The sequence below is a fragment of the Ciona intestinalis genome, chromosome 9 (assembly GCF_000224145.3).
Source record: "Ciona intestinalis chromosome 9, KH, whole genome shotgun sequence".
Classification (NCBI taxonomy): domain Eukaryota; kingdom Metazoa; phylum Chordata; class Ascidiacea; order Phlebobranchia; family Cionidae; genus Ciona; species Ciona intestinalis.
Window position 1 is genome coordinate 1,657,056 of NC_020174.2, and position 20,106 is coordinate 1,677,161.

A 20,106-nucleotide genomic window follows, 5' to 3' on the forward strand; every position below is an offset into this window, starting at 1 on the left:
TGATGGTCACAGTAGTTATAAGTATCAGAGTAACGCGCAACAATCTCAGCAAAGCACCAGTCAAGTCACTGAAAAAAAAAGTAATCAAACAATTACATTTATAAAGATTTGTAAGTCTTATCCTTTTTTCAGGTTATGCTGCAGCTGCCAAGTCTTCCTCACATGATACAAGAGCTGTGTCAAACATATATGTAATAATCTTTTATATTGATACCCTCTTTGTGCTTCATATATCTATTTTTACAACAGGAAAATAAAGTTCAATTGAAACAACAAACAGATGAATGGAAAATGACCGCTGAAATCTTTCCCCAAACTGCATCAACAGAGTACATGTATCATTTACACATCAGCATTCCATCTCTTCACTATCAGGTGATTAGAAAATTCTATTCAGCAGTGACTTTAAGAACCATGGTGTTGAGTATTTACATTTACCGTTCAAAACAGTCAGGTTAAATAGAAAAAAAACTTTGTAAAAAATGCGTACAAGTGTCCATTGTTTTCGTTCCTTATCAGGACATGTACAGGAAAACAGCTTATATTCCCAATGTGGAAGGAGCTCGTGAAGTAATCAAAAGAATTGGAAAACTTGTAAAGGCGAAAAAGTTGTTTCAGCTTAAATATTCAGCAGACCCAGTGTGTAGCTGCAAGCTTAAAAGTTTAGCATTTAAGTAAGTTTCTCTTGTTTAAAATAACTATATGCTAATTTATAACTCTTACTCATTATTTGTCTCTAGCATGTTTGACATTAAAGAAAACTACATGGAGAATTTACAAAATGAATTGTTAGAGTTGGAAAAGAAGGAATATCAGAAACCAACAGGTAGTATTGATACATTATAATATCAGTATATTAGATAGATAAGAATATGATGAATCTTGTAACATGGGTGGCTCACTTATTATACACCACATAAGCAATTACCTTTTTATTCAATTAATAATTGTAACAGCACTTAACATTTATTTTGCAGAAAAAGATAGTGAAAAGGGAAAGAATGGTAAAAAAGAGCAAGAGAATGGGAAAGGTAAGGAGAGTAACACTGAAGAGGATGAAAAAGAACAGTGTGCCATTTGTTTGGATGATATTAATGGTTCAAAAATAAAGACACTTCCATGCAAACATAAATTTCATGAAACTTGTGTCAACCAAGCATTGAAGGTTAGTCTTGTGGAATAGCTGTCAATTTTCGGTTTAATAATGTTGTTAATTGTACAATGCAAGTATTTGCAGGTGCTACTCAGTTTGAATTTGTTTCTTATAAATTTTATACCTTTTTATTATAAGTTAATTTTTGTAGATACTGGTTAAAGTAATCATTATTTTTTACACTTTTTTATTTAAATTGTTAACATTGTATGATGTTTCTTTATTATATCTTTGTTTTTTCCAGGTCAACAACCTTTGCCCAATATGTAAACAAGCTGTGGGGAAAGTAAAGGGCAACCAACCCAATGGAACAATGAGGGATCGTATTGACCATAACACCCATCTTCCTGGATATGAACGTTATGGTGCTATTGTGATTGATTACAATTTTCCAAGTGGAATACAAGGAGTATGTACTTTTATATAGAATACTTATGAATACAAATCCTTTTGCAATGATAACTTTGATTTGGATTGTTCATTACCTTAATTTTTATACCATATAGCTACAGACGGCATGGTCATACATCATTATTAAGTCAATATTTTTAACCAAAATGTTACCAAAATCACTTATATTTCAGCGCGAACATCCCAACCCTGGAGTACGATATACTGGTACAAGCAGGACAGCTTATCTGCCAGATAATAGAGAAGGAAGGGAAGTGTTGAGATTGCTGAAGAAAGCTTTTGATGCTCGTTTAATTTTCACAATTGGAAGATCAGTAACAACTGGAATGGAAAACCAAGTTACATGGAATGATATTCATCATAAAACTAATCCTTATGGTGGTGCAACTGGGTACGCTAGGTTGGATATTACGTAATATAATTCTCTGCAAGTCCACATATCGTGCCTTTTTTTGTTTAAGAACTATGATAGGGGTTTAGTAGTTGACATATATAAACATTTGAATTGTAGTTTTATCACCACTAGGCAGAAACTATTGTGTACTTTTTTTATCACAGGTTTGGATATCCAGATCCTGATTATCTAAACAGAGTGAAAGATGAACTTAAAGCAAAAGGAATTCAATAAATTTGTCTGCTTGTTATTTCTTAACAAAATTTGTTGTTTATTTTTCTATCAAAAAAGTTCCGTAATTTTAAGATTAATGTTCGTTTATTCTTCAGTTGAATAAAGCTGTCAACGTTCAACACTGGCAGTAGTGGACACGGTTTATTCTTGTGGCTAAAAAAATACATTTTATGTAAATATCCAAGGTATTATGTAAAGCCATATTCCCTTTCGTTATTTTTTATATTAAGTTTTAAAAATACTAAATACATGTGAAATTCTGTGTTAAACATTTTGAATGAATTATTTGTTACCACAATGTTATAATAAGATCACTTATTTGTATTCTGCACTGAGTATATGTATCATATTATCTGTACAAATGTTTTAAATTTCTTTGACAATTTTATCTGATAATTAATGGATTAGATTACTTTTGATTTTAACTGAAGATATTTGTGTTTAATTATTTGATTTTAATAGTGGCATTTTGTTTTAGATGTTTGTACTCACGTAGATGTGTACTTGGTTTTCAGTTTAGGTTTTGGTTTAAGTTAGGTTGGACAAGTTAGGTTTATGACCTGGTGTTCTGTGTTTGATGTTTCAACTTTTGCATCAAATGGTCACGATAAGAATGTATGAAGTTTTATAAGGTATTTCTAAATTTTCAAACTGTTGGTTAAATTTTTAAAGCAGGTGTTCCCAAACCGCAGCCGCGGGCCATTTGCAACCCGAAGGAGCAAAATAAATAGCCCTCAGAAGACTTTAAAATTACCGATTGCATACGCTCACAAATGAACATATTACTTTAAAAATTCGTCTTAAACGTTTTATTGATTTCTGTAATAATTTGCATTGTCTTTGTTACGCAACAAAAATATTTATGACTGTCACAGCATCAGCCAACCTACCACGCTTGTTACTCTGGTATATGGGTTCAACAAAAAAACTGTGAAACTTTGTCTTTTACTCCGCAAGTACGTAGTTTAATCTGTTCTAGAAGCCATGTTTATTACCAGCATATGTGTCAAACTTCCTGACCCAACTAACAGTATTCGTTATAACCAAATTTTGGCCAATACAAGTCGCGTAGCCAATATAGCAAGGAGAACCTTGCCCAACACAAAATTATGATTTCACATATTGGCCCGCGATAAAATAAGTTTGGGAACCCCTGTCTTAAAGGAATACCTATATTTCATTTAAAATTATAGGTTTTATTCTATAAATAAATTATTAAACTTTCTTTTATTTAACTTAGTAACAGATGACTTCCAACAACATCCTAACTTGGAGTCAGTGGCTGCAGGAAAATGATGCTGAACAGCTTGCAGGCACCCAGTAAGTACATAGCCTACCTGACTTTACTTCTTCCAGTATGAACACCAAAATTAATGTGTAACTTTTCATTCGTATAGATGGAAACATATGGTATCTGTGCAAAGAATTGCTAATTATTTGAAAAAAAAATCACTGCGAAACATCTTTTTTTGTGAAATAGATTTTTTTTTTACTTTTACATCCATAAAATTTAATTCTGTTATCTGTCATGGTTTATTCTATCAGTAATCTCTTAAGTTTAATCATGTTTGTTTAGATGTATTTTGGTGCAAAATATACCACAGAAAACATCCATAGAAAAAGTGAGATTATATTTTGAAAACCATAGGTCAGGTGGTGGAGTAATAGAGAAGGTTGTTAACCTTCATGATGGGGTGGTTATTATGTTTCAAGATGATAAATGTAAGCAGGTTTTTTAAATGAACTTGTGAAATTAAAGTTTTGGATAATTTTTTGTTTATTTTATTTGTTTGCATTTCATAAAAATATTTGCCATATAGTCTTTGGTGCTGTTTAAAAAACTAACCTATTTTGTTAAATGCAGATGTCCAAAGCACGCTGGAAAAAGTTCATTATTTGGATGACACTCGATTGAAGATAGTTTCCAGGTTCATTCCTCCTTTATGTGGAGATAGATTTCTTCTTAGTGTAAGTAGTGGACCTTCCATAACTGTGTATATATAATGTATTGTGCAATAAGTTCCTATTTATCTATGTAGAATGTTGGGAAAGGAACTTCTTTAGATACGGTTGAATTATTGCTTGAAAATTGTGACAAGCCCAATCAACGCTGCCCTGAACTAATCCCATGTAAAATTGAAGGACAGTATCTCGCTCTTTATAAAGAACCAACAGGTTAGTTTCATTACTTATTGAATACTAACATTGTTTTTAAATCTTTTGTGATTTTGGAAATGTTTTCCAGAACTGTATGAAATCAGGGAAATAACAAAAGAAATATCAAGAAATAAATTAGAGGGTTGTGCCTTGAAGGTAATGCATGTAACAAAATGGAAGTATAAGTTTCTAATAAAGTTTGTTTCAGGCTACACTTATGCAACCAACAAATGCTTTATTAGTGGAAGGCATTCCTGGTGATTCTTCCAAGGAAAATATTGAAACCTTCTTCAACAACTGTGCTAATATAGAAAAAGATAAAGTTACAACAGTTGACTTGTGTTCTGTAAACACTGCTGTTGTCAGCTTTGCAGATTGCCAATGTAAGAAACAGTAGTGTATTTTGCAAAATATTGAGTAAATATCTTTTCTGGTAGGTGCTGAGAGTTTATGGGAACATTGCAAACGCACAACTTTACAAATGAATAGATGTTGCTTGAAAATATCACTCTACTATCATCATCTGCAATCAAATCATTCTGAAACTAATAATTCTTCTGATCATCGTGAGAAAACTTTTGTAGAACCTCAATCTTCAAGTGCTGAAGGCATGTCCATGAAATCTGTAGTTAGTTCTGTGCAAAATGAAGGTAGGTTGCAGTAATTGCATTAACATCATTAATTTAGAAAATGTATTTGAAGGTAGCTACATGATTACCAGTGGTTCAGATATTCTGAATTATCTTGGATTTGCCAAATTAAATAAGAACCTAAGAACAGAATTTTCTCAAAGAGCAAACATTGTTTTGTCAGTTGCTGATGATTCTGTTTACATTCAATACACTATGAAGGATGTAAGTAAATACCTATATTGTGCACTTTATCTGTGGTCTTAACTTTACTGACTAGGATGAGGACCCACAAAGTTTGTTGGAAGATTTTGACAAATTCTTTTCTAATTTTTCATCACAATTAGTGAGTGGCAATGACGCTGAGTTGTCCAAACTTCGTTCTTTATTTAACTGGACAGAAGATGAAGAAAAAATAAAACTTAAAATTGATTCAACCGTGATGCATGTTTTTATTCGGTAATTTGTATTATTCTTGATGTTTAAACTGGTTTTTGATTTAATTGAAATGTTTAGGTCGACTACTGATGGTGTTCAGATAACTGGACAAATGAAACAAGTTGATGTAGTTGTAAAAGAGTTTGAACGATTGTTGAATTTAAAAACAGTGACTCTTCCAATTTGTGAATCTTACTACAAGTAGGTTAACAAAAGTGATCATAAATGTATATGTTCATTAGTTTAAAGTATCTTAGTTTATCATTTTGTGAATTAACTTGGAGCTTTCACTGTTATAAATATTTCTTCATATTTGAAACATTACAATGAACACAGAAGGCTAATGAAGCATGAAGCATTAAATACTTTGATGGTAAATAATGGAAAGGTTGAAGTGGCGTGTAATTCAACCGATTATTCAGTGACATTTACTGGATCTGCAAAGGATGTAGATCAAGCTGAATTATGTTTCATGAGGAAATTTATGGTAGTACAACATTAGAATCTGTCTATTGCTAATTGTGTCAGTTGTCGTTTTACTGTTTACTATAACTTTTATCTATATTAAAAAATGCAAAATTAGAACGTATTTTATCATAGACGACTTAGGACTTGATGTAAATATAAGCACACTGAAAAAATTCTCATTAAATTTCAGTGTTTGGAACCGATCCCAGTTGAAAATCAATCTGTCTCTGTTCAAGTTGAAAATTTAGGTACTTTATGAATTTAATTTCACATTGATATTTCTATACTTTATTTACAATATGGATCTTAAATTTCAAAAATATCATAACAGTATATAGTATGCAAAAATATTTCGACCCTGATGCTTGATTCTGAGCCTTTTGTTTGTATGACACAGATTTCATGAAAGACTGCCATGTACAAACTGAGTTAAACACAGTCCAGAGTTGTGAGACACAAACAACACCAATGGTGGGAGAAACGTCAAGTACTGAAACTCAAACCAAAAACATTGGTAATGTTAAAATTTATTGATAATCATTCAAGATTTTCTATTTTGGCAGCTATTGTTATATGCTGTATATGAAACACTGTTAAATTTATGCTGTAACATATTATACTGAACCTTCAATTTATATAACACAGAGTTCATGAAAAACTGTCATGTACAAACCGAGTTAAACACAGTCCAGAGTTGTGAGACACAAACAACACCGATGGTGGGAGAAACGTCAAGTACTGAAACTCAAACAGAACAATGGCAAGAGCCTGCCTTGGTCAGACAAAATACTGGTAATCACTGCCCATGCATTTTATTGTGATTTATTATTTAACTTTTATTTCCAACCTCTCAGAAAATTCCCAACCTTTCAGAAATACTCAAATACAGCTTGTCGAGCTCTCTGGGGTAAAAACCACTTCTGCCTCAGTTGACAACTAGTTTACTTCATAAAAATGCAATGGTTTACATTCATTGGTCACTAATGCTTACCCAAATTAACAGTTTTAAAAAATCTATTACTAACCAAGTTATTTATTTTACTTTTTACTAGTTGTTTACATAAGCATGTGTATAATGTTATTGTGCATGGTTGTTAAATGTATAAAAACAATGTTTTAATCAACCAAGTTGTCAGCAAAGTTAAAAGTGTTCATGGTAAATTAATAGATTTTTTTATTGTCTTGGTAGGTGCACTTCCTGCAAGTAATAAAGAAACCTACCAGACAATCGCTGAAAAGTTTCAAGTTCTAGGTGAGCTTCAACTATTTGAAAAAAAAAGTAAGTATTGTAAAACAGGTATCTAATTGCAGGTCGGGAAGTGTTTTTGAAGGAGAATGCAGAATCTGCAGTCCTTCAGAAATATTATGTGGACCGTCATCTTTATGATTTTTTCATTTTAACTCACAATACGGAGGAACTTTGGTTAGCATAATGTTTGTACTTAATCACAGCTTGCTGTGTAAAACACCATTTTACAGGGCACCATTCCAATGTAATGATATTCATTTAATACCAATTGATGATCGTTATGAAATTACTTTGGCAAAGTGGGCCAAATATATTTCAGAATGGAATTCGATTGCAACGAATGTTTTGTCTCGCATCGAAAATTCCAGAGAAAATCTATGCTTTGTGGAGAGAGAAGTTACTCTTTGTGATCAGATAAAAGTGGACGATCTGAACCAATTAATTGATCAGTTTATGACCGATACAACTTTTTTTTGTGGTCAGCGACAACATATTCAAAAAATAATTTTGGTGTTCATTTGTGAAAAGAAGGAGTGGGGTGAATTTATGTCTGCATTCAGACACTTTCGAAAGATCCTACCAGGTTCAATGAAACGTGTGTCGAAGTCAAACCCTCAACCAAACCAAACTTCCTCAGAAGGTAAAACATTTTCAATTAGAACATTATTTTTGAGAAACATTCTCATATTTTTAAAGTTGAAAAACAGGGGTCAATTTCTAAATTAATTTAAATGCAAACATACAGTTTGTGCTTGTGAATTATTCATAATATATTTGTTTAGTGGAGGGTGAAAAAGAGGATGAAAAAGAACAATGCTTGATTTGTTTGAATGATATTACTGGTACAAAAATAAAGACACTTCCATGCAAACATAGATTTCATAAAACCTGTGTTAACCAAGCATTAAAGGTTAGTGTGGTGTGTCACATTTGGCTTTGTGAATTTCCTATTTAAAACATAATTTTTTAATGCTGCTACCAACGTTTAATTATAATTTTTAAATTTTTTGGTATATATGAACTGCTAAAAGTACTTGCATTGAACGGATAACATTTTCTACTTTAGGTCAACAACCTTTGCCCAACATGTAAACATGCTGTGGGGAAAGTAAAAGGCAACCAACCTAATGGAAGGATGATACATCATACACAGCAACACATCCATCTTCCTGGATATGAACAATATGATGCCATTGTGATTGGGTATCGTTTTCTAAGTGGAACACAAGGAGTACACACTTTTATAGAATTTACTTATAAATCTAACCTAAATTGTTCATTGTCTGGATTGTTTATATCCTACTGCTATATTATTATTTTGAACAAGGCTTGACCACATTTCATTAGTATAAAGATAATAAGGACCAAACACATGCCCTCTTTATGCTCAAACTAAGAAAGTTATACAAACATTTATATATTAGTTATATACATATATACTAGTTTTTTTGTTTTATTTTAGTATTAAGTTGTCTCATCAAAATCTTCCTAAACATTTTGACAAAGTTTGATGCCATCAATTTCATGTTTTTTATTTCAGCCCGAACATCCCAACCCTGGTGTTCCTTATTCTGCTGCATTCATGACAGCTTATCTGCCAGATAATGGGGAAGGAAGGGAAGTGTTAAGATTGCTGAAGAAAGCGTTTTTCGCTCGTTTAATTTTCACAATTGGAAGATCAGTAACAACTGGATTGGATAACCAAATTATATGGAACGGTATTCATCATAAAACTAATACTCATGGTGGTGCAATGGGGTGAGTAATCAGATTTGGCTTTGTATATTATATTAGTGTCAATAGAACAGTCCTTGAACCTTTTCAGTTAAAATGATGTTTAATGTAGTTTGAAGTGGTAGGCATGTATAACACTTGCTTAAAACTTTTGTATGTTCACATCTAAAGGACCTTTCTTTTTTATCACAGGCTTGGATATCCAGATCCTGATTATCTAAACAGAGTTAAAGATGAACTTAGAGCAAAAGGAATTCAATAAATTTGTCTGCTTGTGATTTTATTTTATTTTTTTAGGATAGTCCCCTGAATTTTTAATAACCGCCTTGGTGTGGGCTGTTTAAACTTTAATTCTATATATTCAAAATTAAAGGTTCCGTCTTCAAAAGCACACTGGGACTCTCATTTCCTAACAATACAATCTCTTCTATGCAGATACCTATGATGTAATATTTTGTCAGAATTTGTTTTATCGTTTTTAACAAGTAACCTTATTTCTTATACGAATACCGTAAGTGAACATGTAACCTATATGTTCATGTTATGCACTTTAATTCTATTTTTAAAATATTTTTACTTCATTCGTTTTCAATAATTAAATGTTTTTACCATTTTCAATTCAAAGTAGAAAATGTTTGTATTGAAAAAGATCAAATTGTCGTGGTAAAGTTTCAACTTTTATAATTATTGTTTACACATTTTATTCATTTCAGAGTTTAAGTTAGGTAAAACCTTTTGATTTTTAAAATTGCTTTTCAATTTTAGTTAACGTGTTATCAAGCCAAACAAGGTGAGTTATTTTTTGCCCAACTATTTTTTGTTAAATAAACGTAATTGAAAAGCCACATGCATGTATACTAGCGTACAAGAACAACTCACAGACTTCGTGCAAGCATACCAGTTACCACATAGGCAACCCTGGTTATTTTTTGTTTTATTGGTTTTAAACATAAAAACAGTTTGAACAACCCATTAGTAACACTAACTTAAAGAAATTATGTTTGACTGTCTCATGCACACGTTTAAAGTTTTATACCTTTTTCACAGCAGGTTACACGTTGACTGTAAATTAGAAGTTACAACGATCTGATTAATTAAGTAACATGGCCAATGACAGTTGTTGCATCTGTTTGGATGATTTTTCCTCTACTCTTCATGATGTTAAAGAACTAAAATGCAAACACAAGTTTCATGTTCATTGTATTGAACAAGCACTGAAGGTGGGGTTGGTTTTAATATACCTTGAACAAAAAAAAAAAGAATTTTCTTTTGTTAAGAATCAAAATTTCTGAATATAATGGTATGATCGTAATACTTGAGAGATTAAAGACCAACGTGTACGATCCAATTTGGTGTTGGTAAACAAATTTCAATTTTGCCCTACGAGTTTTTTTTTTATATTTTAGCAAAAAAGTTTCTGCCCAATGTGCAACACTCCTGTCGGAGCCCCATGTGGAAATCAACCAATAGGTGGACGTATGACATGGAGCATGAACAATCGCATTCACCTTCCTGGCTACGATAACTTCGGGGCAATTGTCATTCGGTATTCATTTTCTGGCGGGACACAGCAAGTACATATGGCCTTACACATAAAAGATCTTTAGCACCACACTAAATTTTTTATGCTTTTTTCATTGTGTATTTTAACCTGTAAAATGGAGTACAACATGATCTTACAATTTTTAATTTTTTTAATTAAATAAACAAGTTTGTTGGTTTTTCTCGTTTAATTTGTAAACACCAACCTTTGACTGCTTTAGTTCAATTCTCTTTATCTCTTGAGTATGTATTTTCCCCAGCACAACCACCCACACCCAGGGCAGCGTTACAGCGGTACAACACGGATTGCTTATCTTCCTGACAGTCATGAAGGCCAAGAAGTTCTAGCTCTTCTGACGAGAGCATTCGACGCTCGCTTAATTTTCACAGTTGGTCGCTCAATCACGTCGGGGCGTGACAACCAAATCACATGGAACGACATTCATCACAAAACTCGAACACATGGTGGAGCTCACGGGTAATTCATTATTAAAATATATTGGAAAAAGATAAACTTTGATCTTTTACTTTTTGTGTTATGGCTAAAATATTAACACAAAGGGATAAAACAAATTGCCAACTGCCCTCATTTCCTTCAAACCTTTAAAACCCCAAAAGCAGGTCATGCTCTATAGTTTAAGAACCACTGAACTAGAAATAATTTTCTATATATTTACATTGGGGAAATGGGCCAACTCTGACCTAAAACCCTGGCCCATGGCGCGCAATGCCGTGGAACCTCACCCACATAAAATAGAATATTTCTACATCTGCCATGTAAACTGTTCTTGAAATAACAATTAAACAAACACTTTTCTACATCACAGATACGGCTACCCAGATCCTGAGTATCTTAAAAGAGTAAAAGAAGATCTCAGAGCAAAAGGAATTTACTGATATAACTGTCTGAATGCTGTTATATTGTTACTGAACAATCACTTATTTAGATTTTTTATTATTTTATCATCCTGTTTTAATGATTATTTCATCTATTTCTGAGTAAATGTATAGCGTTTATATATTTTTTTAACATTTTCCCATATGCTTTTAGAGCCACTGTTTTAGTTTGTTAATAAGTTAAGTGTTTAATTGAGATTAAAACATGGCTTTACCCTCATGGTCAGAATACTTGAATCAGCAATTTGAAAATCATGTCACAGAGGTTAAGAGGTAACACACTAAATTCTTCCTTTATTTTTTATAGTTGCACATTTTTTTTAACTTTTTGTTTTTTTTATATTTTTTCATATGGTTTTATTTTTTGATTTTTAGTTGTTTTCTTGCTCAACCATGTCATGATAGCTCCTCCATTGATCAATTCTACAATAGTTTAAAAAAAGGAAAGAAAAAGCACCCTGTACTGGTGGCTCTTTATAAAGTTGCTGATGGCATTATTCTTATGTTTCGTAACCAACAAGGTAGTGTCTACTTCCAACTATGTACATACTGTTATATTTTTGCTAAGCCTTAATTTTAGAAGCAGTTCAATACATTGACAAGTACAGCAGCAACATCGATAATAGGAAAAAATTGAAGTTTTTTAAAAGAGATATTCCAAAACTTTGTACTGACAGACTAGCTATACAGGTTTGTTAAACTTGAATTAAATATTTTCAAGTTATGACTCTTTAATTGCTTTCCGTAGAACGTAGGTCAAAATACATGTGAAGACACTTTGTCTTTGCTACTTGAATCTTACATTGAGACTGAACCAAAGCAACTAACTTCTTGCAGCAAAGCAGGCAGCTATTTGGCATTTTACCCTCCAGGCATCGGTACATATTATTTCAAAAATCTCAATTATTTTAGAGTCTAAATTTCCGTGTAACAACTTTTAATTCCATTTTTTCAGATGTAACTACTGCGGCTTCAAGGATGAATGGGGTGGTTTTGGAAGAGAGCAAGCTAAAAGTACTTGTTCACTTACAAGATATATCTGAACATAAACTCGTCCAAATAATAAAACAAAAAAAAAATAACAAAAGCACTGCAAAAAAACACACCGAAACATCAGATAAAAAAATTGTTTCTCTGAATAATATTCATTACAAGTTTTTCAAATTATAGCCATATAAAAAAACGAATAATTCAGTTGTCCATTAAGTTGTGTGTGGTAACTGGTAAATGAGCACAAAGTGGCACACGTGTTATAATAACTTTTGCTGGATTGCCACACAAGATTACATATGTGCCATTAAATTAGCTAAATTTAAGTTCCTTATTGTTTCAGGTCGGCTTAATCTACCCAACAAACTGTATTTTGGTTTCGGATATTCCACCATCCACCTCTGAGGCAGAAATAGCAAGATGTTTTATAAACTTTGATCAAAGCCTTAATATCACCCGCATTGTGCGATGCTCTCAAACTTCTGCAGTGGTTCATTTCTTACAGTGCAATGGTATTATTAAATTAATTAAACTACACAAATATTTCATATGCCTACAAATAGTAAGCAAATATTTAACCTCATAGCTAAAAATATTAAAATAGGTACAGTCATCATATACTTTACCATTGTTATTAGACCATCTAACATAAAAAGTAAATATTTAAGCTAATAGGGAAGAATTTCAAAGTGGGTCAAGTGCTAACATACTTTACCATTGATTATCATCAGATCACCTAACATAAAAGACTCACTTATATTATGATTATCATGCAATAAGTTTACAAAAAAATTGCTACAGAGTATATTATGTTGTGTTACCAACAAATTTAACATTCAGATGCAGAGATGATTTGTGTTCGGTTTGAATCTGGAAGATTAAAAACCTTACATGGAGATTACAAACTTTCGCTCTTTTATGATCGATTTGAAAATCAATCTGAGCAACAATTTGAAATAACATCACCAGTTTCTGAGCAGTTTGCTTCTAAAATAGATAACTTATCATTGGAAGAGGAATTAAAGGAAAAGAGTTCTCAATATAACGATAATGTTGCTGCTGCAACTACTTCAAATTTCAGCCAAAGCAGTAAGAGTTAAATTGTTAAATTTCTCTTAAATATGATCGTAGGTTTAAACAGTAAAGAGAAATTTACATGAACAAGTTCAAAATATATTTTTGAACACTTTTTTTAAGGTGGCTTAGAATACCCAATTAAAGGAGGACAGAACATGGTTAACTTTTTTGGTGAGAAAGATTTACTCAGCAATCTTCGAAGACACTTGCTTACCACTGGAGTGGGAGTTAACCTAGTGAAAAACAAGGGTGTTGTACAAGTAGTTGTGGAAACAGAAGACAGGGAGGTAAAGTTTTCAAACTAGGAGTAACTATGTATAAGAAGAGCGTTGTAAACTGCAAAAATCATGTGGGGTTTTAACTAAGTATTAACAACTGAATGTGAGTTTACTACAAGTTAGTTTCCACTGTTTTTAAAAAATGCTTTTTCAAGACTTTTTATGTGTAGCGTATTGTATTGACAGTCATTTTGTGTTGATTTTATTAATATTTTATCTTGTGTTTTAATATTTTATCTTAAAGTGAAATATAAAGCAAGTTATTATATAATGTGTACATTCTGTTTTCAGCTGTCAAATGAAATTAAAAAGCTACTGATACAATTTTTTGATGATTATTCCTCAACTTCTGTCAGTTTAAAACAGGCAAATGTGGATTGGTTGAAAAAACATGGTATCACCTGGGTTCCGATTGAAGGGTCCGATAAAGTGAAAGTTTATGTTCAGTAAGTAATTTTTGAAAAGTTTTAAAATGTAGCTGTTTGTAAAACTGTTTACCACCTGCAGTTCTTAAGTAAAAATGACACTTTTTTCAGCAAAAATATGTATTTGCAAATGCATCGATCAATGAATCAATGTAACTTACTTTATCCTCGCGTGGCCGGAAAACGACAGTCGTTATAACACGAGTTTAACACCACGTGCAAGCTTACGAGTTACCATGTATGTTACTTTGTGTACGCCCACAATGGTAGCAGCGTCGGGCCTTGAGCCTATTACCTATGGGTTACAACCGGCCGCGCTAACCACTATGCCACAGCGCCAGTGTAGTTACTGTGTAGTTACTTTATGTAGTTACTTTATGTCAATATTTAAAGTGATGTTCATGCATGTGCCAACTATTTAGAAAATATTTTTGTTTAAATATCCAATATTTTTACTATATCCATTTATTAAGGGAGAAAAAGGATAGTGTTGTAATCACTGGAAAAGTTAATGATGTCAACTTGGTTTTGGATAAACTTAACATTGACCTTGCAAAAGAAACAGATGAATTTTACATTCCTTCAAATAACTTTCGGTAAATATAAATAAAAAGTGGTATTTTAACTCACTGCATATATAAATTGCTGAATGTTGAATTGTTTTAAATTATAAATTTGGACAACCAATTAGTGAATATAGAGTTGTAGCAATGACCGGTATTTGATTTGCACGAGGACATACATGTTCACAATCCTGGCAGCATAATGCCTTGAACCTAAAAGTCTTTGGTTAAGATACAAGTGATTACTTGTACATAAGCATTAATTGTATTGTACTACCAGGTTGGTGCATTCCTTTGGAATAGTTGATGATGTTAAACGAAAATATGAAAATTGTCTTGAAATAGACTCAGATTTTGAAAGATGTGTTCTTAAGTTTCAAGGCTCAAGTGAACACATTGAGAATGCCAAGTCAAGCATTGCAATGCAGTTTTTGGTACAGTTTAATTCATTTGCATATCTACAGTAGCTTTAACATGTGTTTTTTGTAGCTCCATGATGTACAGCATGAGGGCATACCAGAAATCCCCCCCAACCAGAATGTTTACCAAAGGATTCCAGAAACTTCTGCAGCTCCTGCTCTAAGTGCTCAGTCGAGCGGAAATCTTTTCCAGGAAAGATACAACATAACAACAAGCAATGGTGTGCGTGTATCTGTTGGGATGGGAAATGTGGCAATTCAAGATACAGATGTGATTGTAAATGCTGCCAACAATCGCCTTGAAAATGGAGTTGGTGTTACTGGAGCTATATTTAAACAAGGGGGTCATGCATTTCAGATAGAGTGTCAAAACGCAATGAGGGCAAGACGTGGACAACTTTTAGCTGTTGGAGAAGCTGTTATGGTGAATGCAACAGGAAACCTTAAGTGCAGAAAGTAAGATTAATTAATCTACTATGTGTGAGTGGGCTCTTATGTCACAGCTTGGCAGAAGACCTGAGAATTTTCCTATAGCATTATCAATCGAAATGAAAACCCTTTGTTAACACCTAATTGACTTTAAATACAAACAGGGTTATCCATCTTGTTGGACCACAATGGCATAGCTATATAGATAAAAATAAATGCTGTTCAGTTCTTATTCAAGGAATAATGTCCGTCCTGGTTGAAGCATCAAGTGTTAATGCGAAAACCATCGCCATACCACCAGTGAGCACAGGTCGGTTTTTTTAAATTTATTTATTTAATTTTTGCTATATACAAGAATGGCACTATTCATATCATGTGACAGGTAACCTCCAACATTAGATTTAATAGTATTTGTATAACACACACACAACCAATTTGGTGACCTCTCGTTTGCAGTAATTCTTATTAAGGTAGCAGCATTGTGCCACCAATCCAGCATCCTCTGGTTATCATACCAGCACACTTAAAGTGCTACAACATCGGTACTGCTATGATATTCATATCATATGTAACATTTGTAGGGGTCTACGGCGTTCCTGTCGCGGTTTTTGTTGAAATGGTAAAGAAGTGTCTCGGAATTTTGAAACAGAGAAATGATATTACATTGAAACAAATAAGGATTCTGTCTATTGATGAACCAACTGTTAGACAACTTGTTGAAGGCTTCAAAAAAAGTGCAGCAACAGGTAACGAATGAACGGATTTCACAGATACATCCACGTATGACAGGCCAATCACATTCGTTATAACATATCTTATCTCATACATAATTCTGTCTGTTAACGAGTTAAGGACACTAAAGGTGTCGAACTTTTATAGATGCAGAAAATACTGTGTTATTTAGACACACAATCCTGTGTAACAAGTTTTACCTCATTAGTTAACTTATTAATGCAATCTAGAAAATTTACAGGATTTGAAAGTCAAGCATATTCTCAAACAAAAACCCAAAGTTATTCACATAATCAGTATGGTGCTGGTAAAATGAACATGAACGGTCAACTTTCAGCATTTAGTCAGCCACAGGTACGTATAATATATTAGTGTAGTACTACTGATATGTATAATATATACCTGCAGGTACATTATCGTCATCCAAATCCTGCACGTGATGGAAATAGTTCAAATAACCCGATGTTCTCAGTAAGCCATGTTGCAACTAGATACTGTGAAACAGTATGGTTGATTTCAGTTCAAGTAAGTAATTTTATTATAATTATGGTTTGCTTTGTTAATTAGCAATACCATAATAAGTGGTTGGTGTTGCTCCTATCGTAACCATTATGCGGCTTGTGCACTCACAAAAAAATGTTACCAAAAGACGCTACCAGGTGCCAAAAGTAGATAAATAATCCGCGCTCCGTGACAAAGTGGTTACCCCGCTCGAGGTAATGTGTTCAATGCTCGTCGCTGCTACCATGGTGGACATATGTGTCCTTGGGCAAGACACTTAGTGGCAATTGCTCCAACTCTGTGGTCACTAATGGGTTGTTCAAATTATCAGCCATACATAATAAAAAATAATCACCTACAAAGTAACATACATGGTAACTCGTAAGCTGGCATAAGGTGTATGAACTCCCGTATTATAATGACTGTCATTTAAAAGTCTAAACTTAATACTGACATAGAGGCTTTGCAAATGTCATAACCATCTTTTTTAGTCAGATTTCCTTGGGAAAGAGACTTAACAGCAATTGCTCCAACCCAGTGGTTACTAATGCGTTGTCCAAAATCAAATTATCAGCCATACACAATAAAAAATAATTACTACAAAAGTAACATACTTGGTAACTCGTAAGCTGGCATAAGGTGTATAAACACCCGTATTGTAAACAGTGTAAACCTAATACCGACCTGGAGGCTTTGCAAACGTTTAACAGTCTTTTTAGCCAGGTTACGGAAACCCCAAGAAATTTGAATATGCTTTGCCGGATACAAGTTTAACACAGGATTGCGTTGATGGCATAAAACATTTATTTCATCGCCAAATGTTATTTTATATAAATGGCAATAGAATGATTGAATGCAACCTTTCCTTAAAAAGATTGTAAGTTGTTCCTAATTTTAAATTCTGTTAAAATGTTTTCAAATAATATAGTATGTGGGGAGAGATGAGACACCTTTAGCACATAATATCAAAATATCCTCACCATAATTTAAGCAATTAACAACCTATGGGAGTCATGAGGATACGGTTTTATAATTTTTGAGTGTGTTTTGTTTACTACAAAATGGGACAAAAAATAGAATGAAAAATTGTCCCATTTTCCCCACTTTATTCAATAACTTTATTCAATTAATACCTTCAACAACTTATTTTCTACTTTGTTAAACTTTATATTCTGTTTAATGGTGTGGTAAAGACATACCACATAGAAAGTTTTATCTCAAAATTTAATTCATTTTTGTTTGTTAATGTGTCATTTAAAAGGTCTCAGTTATTATAAAAATACATTTAAAACGTTTTAGGTATTTGTAAAGATAATTTTCTGATTTTTAATGTTGCAGTCACATGGATATACAATTTGATGAAGGTCATGTTGAAAGGATTTTATCTGATATTAGACGCTTGGAAAGAAGAAAATAATGTTGTTACCACGTATTCTAATGTAAATTGTTTCCTTGGTTTTACTTTTGCATTGGCTTTACTTGGTTTGAGTTAATTTAGCGTTAATTTGTAATATGTTGGAATTATCTATTGAAAGTATATAATAAATAATATAATAATAATAACGTTTTATTTGTCTCTTCGATTAAGGTAGCGAAGATTTAGAAATATTTTGAACAAAAAGGTAGAATATAGAGACAAAAAAACAGTTGGTAAAGCACGCTTACAGTTAAAAACATATTTACATTTAAATGGAGGAAAATAAGCGTGGTCAATGCACCTAGCGGACAAGCGAGTTATTTATTTTAGTTAAGTTAAACTTGGAAAACATATATATAAATATATACAAATAAATTAATAAATAAGAAGATAATAATAAAAAAGAATACAGAAAGAACAGTGAGTAATACAGCTGTGATTCTGATAAGTTTTGAAATTTGTGGATAAAGAACACAAACAAAAGTGATAGATGGAAAAATATTAGGGCTGGCACTATTTAATTAATCCACTCCCTCCCCCCCCCAAAAAAAACAAAACAACACACATATTTGTGCCATCAGCTTACCAAGTGGTAGTTCTATGCACAAAAAAGTTTAGACCCTTATTGAGTTCTATCTCAACAGTTTAACAATTTTTTGAGTCAATATAAAAAAAATAAAAATTTGAAATATTTAACAAAAACCGTGCAACACTTCAATTTAAAAGTATTAGTATACCGTGGTCGGAAGCCCAGTGTTCACAGGAACCAAAACCTGACATGCACCAAAATGTGAGTTAAAACAGGAGATAGATACTGTCACTTTTTACCTTTGAAACAAGGTTTATAGTTTAAATATTAATTTCTTGATTGTGGATAAGGGGGTAATTGTTAGGTCATAGAATTTAAATTAAGGTGTTGCTTGAAAAATGCAAGAAATCTTCTTGACCCGATCATAATTTGGGGCCGATGTATCTCATAGACTGTTGGGAAGTTAATTTGATGCAGAATGGAATGAAGAATTTGGCATCAATTCTTGTTTTTTTAATCATGTGCGGTGTTTTGGGGTTGAGGGATTTTATTATTGTTACATTTCTATCTGGTACATTACTTGGATGGTAAAAAGAGTAAAAGACCATGTTAGTTTATAGTTGGAGTTATGTTTTCTCGTTTAAATGTGTTGCAGGGAATTTGAAGCATAGATATTAGATATCAGTTGTTTGTTTCCATTACACCAAGCGGATATGCAATACCTAATATGACTTAACATCATTGAGTGGTACAGGGTTATGAGAGTTGGTTAATTTAGTAATGGCCTAATTTTGCATACCATGGCTAAGTTAGTTTGTAAATTTTGATTACCTCAGTGCAGGGGCGCAACCAGGGGGGCTGTTTTGCTGTCATGACAGCCCCCTTTTCCGCAGACACGCACGCAGCCAGAAAGTGCTTAGACGCACACACACGCGTTGCATTCAATATTACATTCATTCGCTTGGAATTGAAACAATTTTTCGTTCAATTGTTACGTCACTTGTCCTATTGCAACGTAACTATTAATTATGACGTTTCATAATAAAACAATCTGGAGGAATGTGCCCACTTCCCAACCAACCACGACATCGAAACATCGTGTATGAGCGTCATATTTTTACGCTCTGCGACGGCCTAGGAAATAAAGGAAGACGCATGCGGTAGCATACATTCAACACCTAACAAACGAAGCAATCGTTGTGAATTTATTCTCGTGACAAGTGACGTAATGAAACTCTGGTTCTCTTGCGGTGACAACGAACGACTTTTTTTGGCTTCTGTCCAAGCTCGGCCAGGACGATATGTCGATATATTACGATTTCTGTTGGCTCCAATTTACTGATACCGTCGCTACTTGCTTTTATATTTGCACCAATTAAAATTCACTTAATCGCGGTTTATGTGCATTTAAACCAGTGGTTCCAACTTTATTACTCGCGT

The 20,106-nt window shown here is 32.9% G+C and overlaps 3 protein-coding genes across 3 annotated transcripts in view; all 3 read left to right on the top strand.

Moving 5' to 3' along the window:
• Positions 1 to 2,671, top strand: part of LOC778744 (rhysin2/deltex3-a protein) — a gene marked incomplete in the record, with an annotated part of 13,878 nt that extends 11,207 nt beyond the window's left edge. Inside the window, 9 exon segments of the mRNA XM_026835857.1 lie at positions 1 to 80; positions 133 to 191; positions 250 to 375; positions 520 to 674; positions 741 to 826; positions 978 to 1,165; positions 1,398 to 1,562; positions 1,738 to 1,955; positions 2,123 to 2,671. Coding sequence (XP_026691658.1) covers positions 1 to 80; positions 133 to 191; positions 250 to 375; positions 520 to 674; positions 741 to 826; positions 978 to 1,165; positions 1,398 to 1,562; positions 1,738 to 1,955; positions 2,123 to 2,192 — 1,147 coding nt within the window.
• Positions 2,672 to 3,773: 1,102 nt separating this feature from the next.
• On the top strand, positions 3,774 to 9,581 carry rhysin2/deltex3-b (Rhysin2/Deltex3-b protein; the record flags this gene model as incomplete). Its single annotated transcript, NM_001078340.1, is given in 18 exon segments — positions 3,774 to 3,914; positions 4,057 to 4,160; positions 4,232 to 4,367; positions 4,438 to 4,505; positions 4,558 to 4,732; positions 4,787 to 4,999; positions 5,052 to 5,203; positions 5,259 to 5,437; positions 5,495 to 5,617; positions 5,753 to 5,903; positions 6,075 to 6,132; positions 6,282 to 6,398; positions 6,530 to 6,676; positions 7,074 to 7,136; positions 7,196 to 7,773; positions 7,916 to 8,043; positions 8,200 to 8,891; positions 9,060 to 9,581. Coding segments are annotated over 15 exon segments (1,827 nt in total). The 3' UTR covers positions 7,318 to 7,773; positions 7,916 to 8,043; positions 8,200 to 8,891; positions 9,060 to 9,581.
• An 11-nt stretch (positions 9,582 to 9,592) lies between these two features.
• On the top strand, positions 9,593 to 11,510 carry rhysin2/deltex3-c (Rhysin2/Deltex3-c protein). Its single transcript, NM_001078495.1, is given in 5 exon segments — positions 9,593 to 9,657; positions 9,915 to 10,087; positions 10,274 to 10,441; positions 10,670 to 10,887; positions 11,237 to 11,510. Coding segments are annotated over 4 exon segments (573 nt in total). The 5' UTR covers positions 9,593 to 9,657; positions 9,915 to 9,970; the 3' UTR covers positions 11,307 to 11,510.
• The last annotated feature ends 8,596 nt before the right edge of the window (positions 11,511 to 20,106 follow it).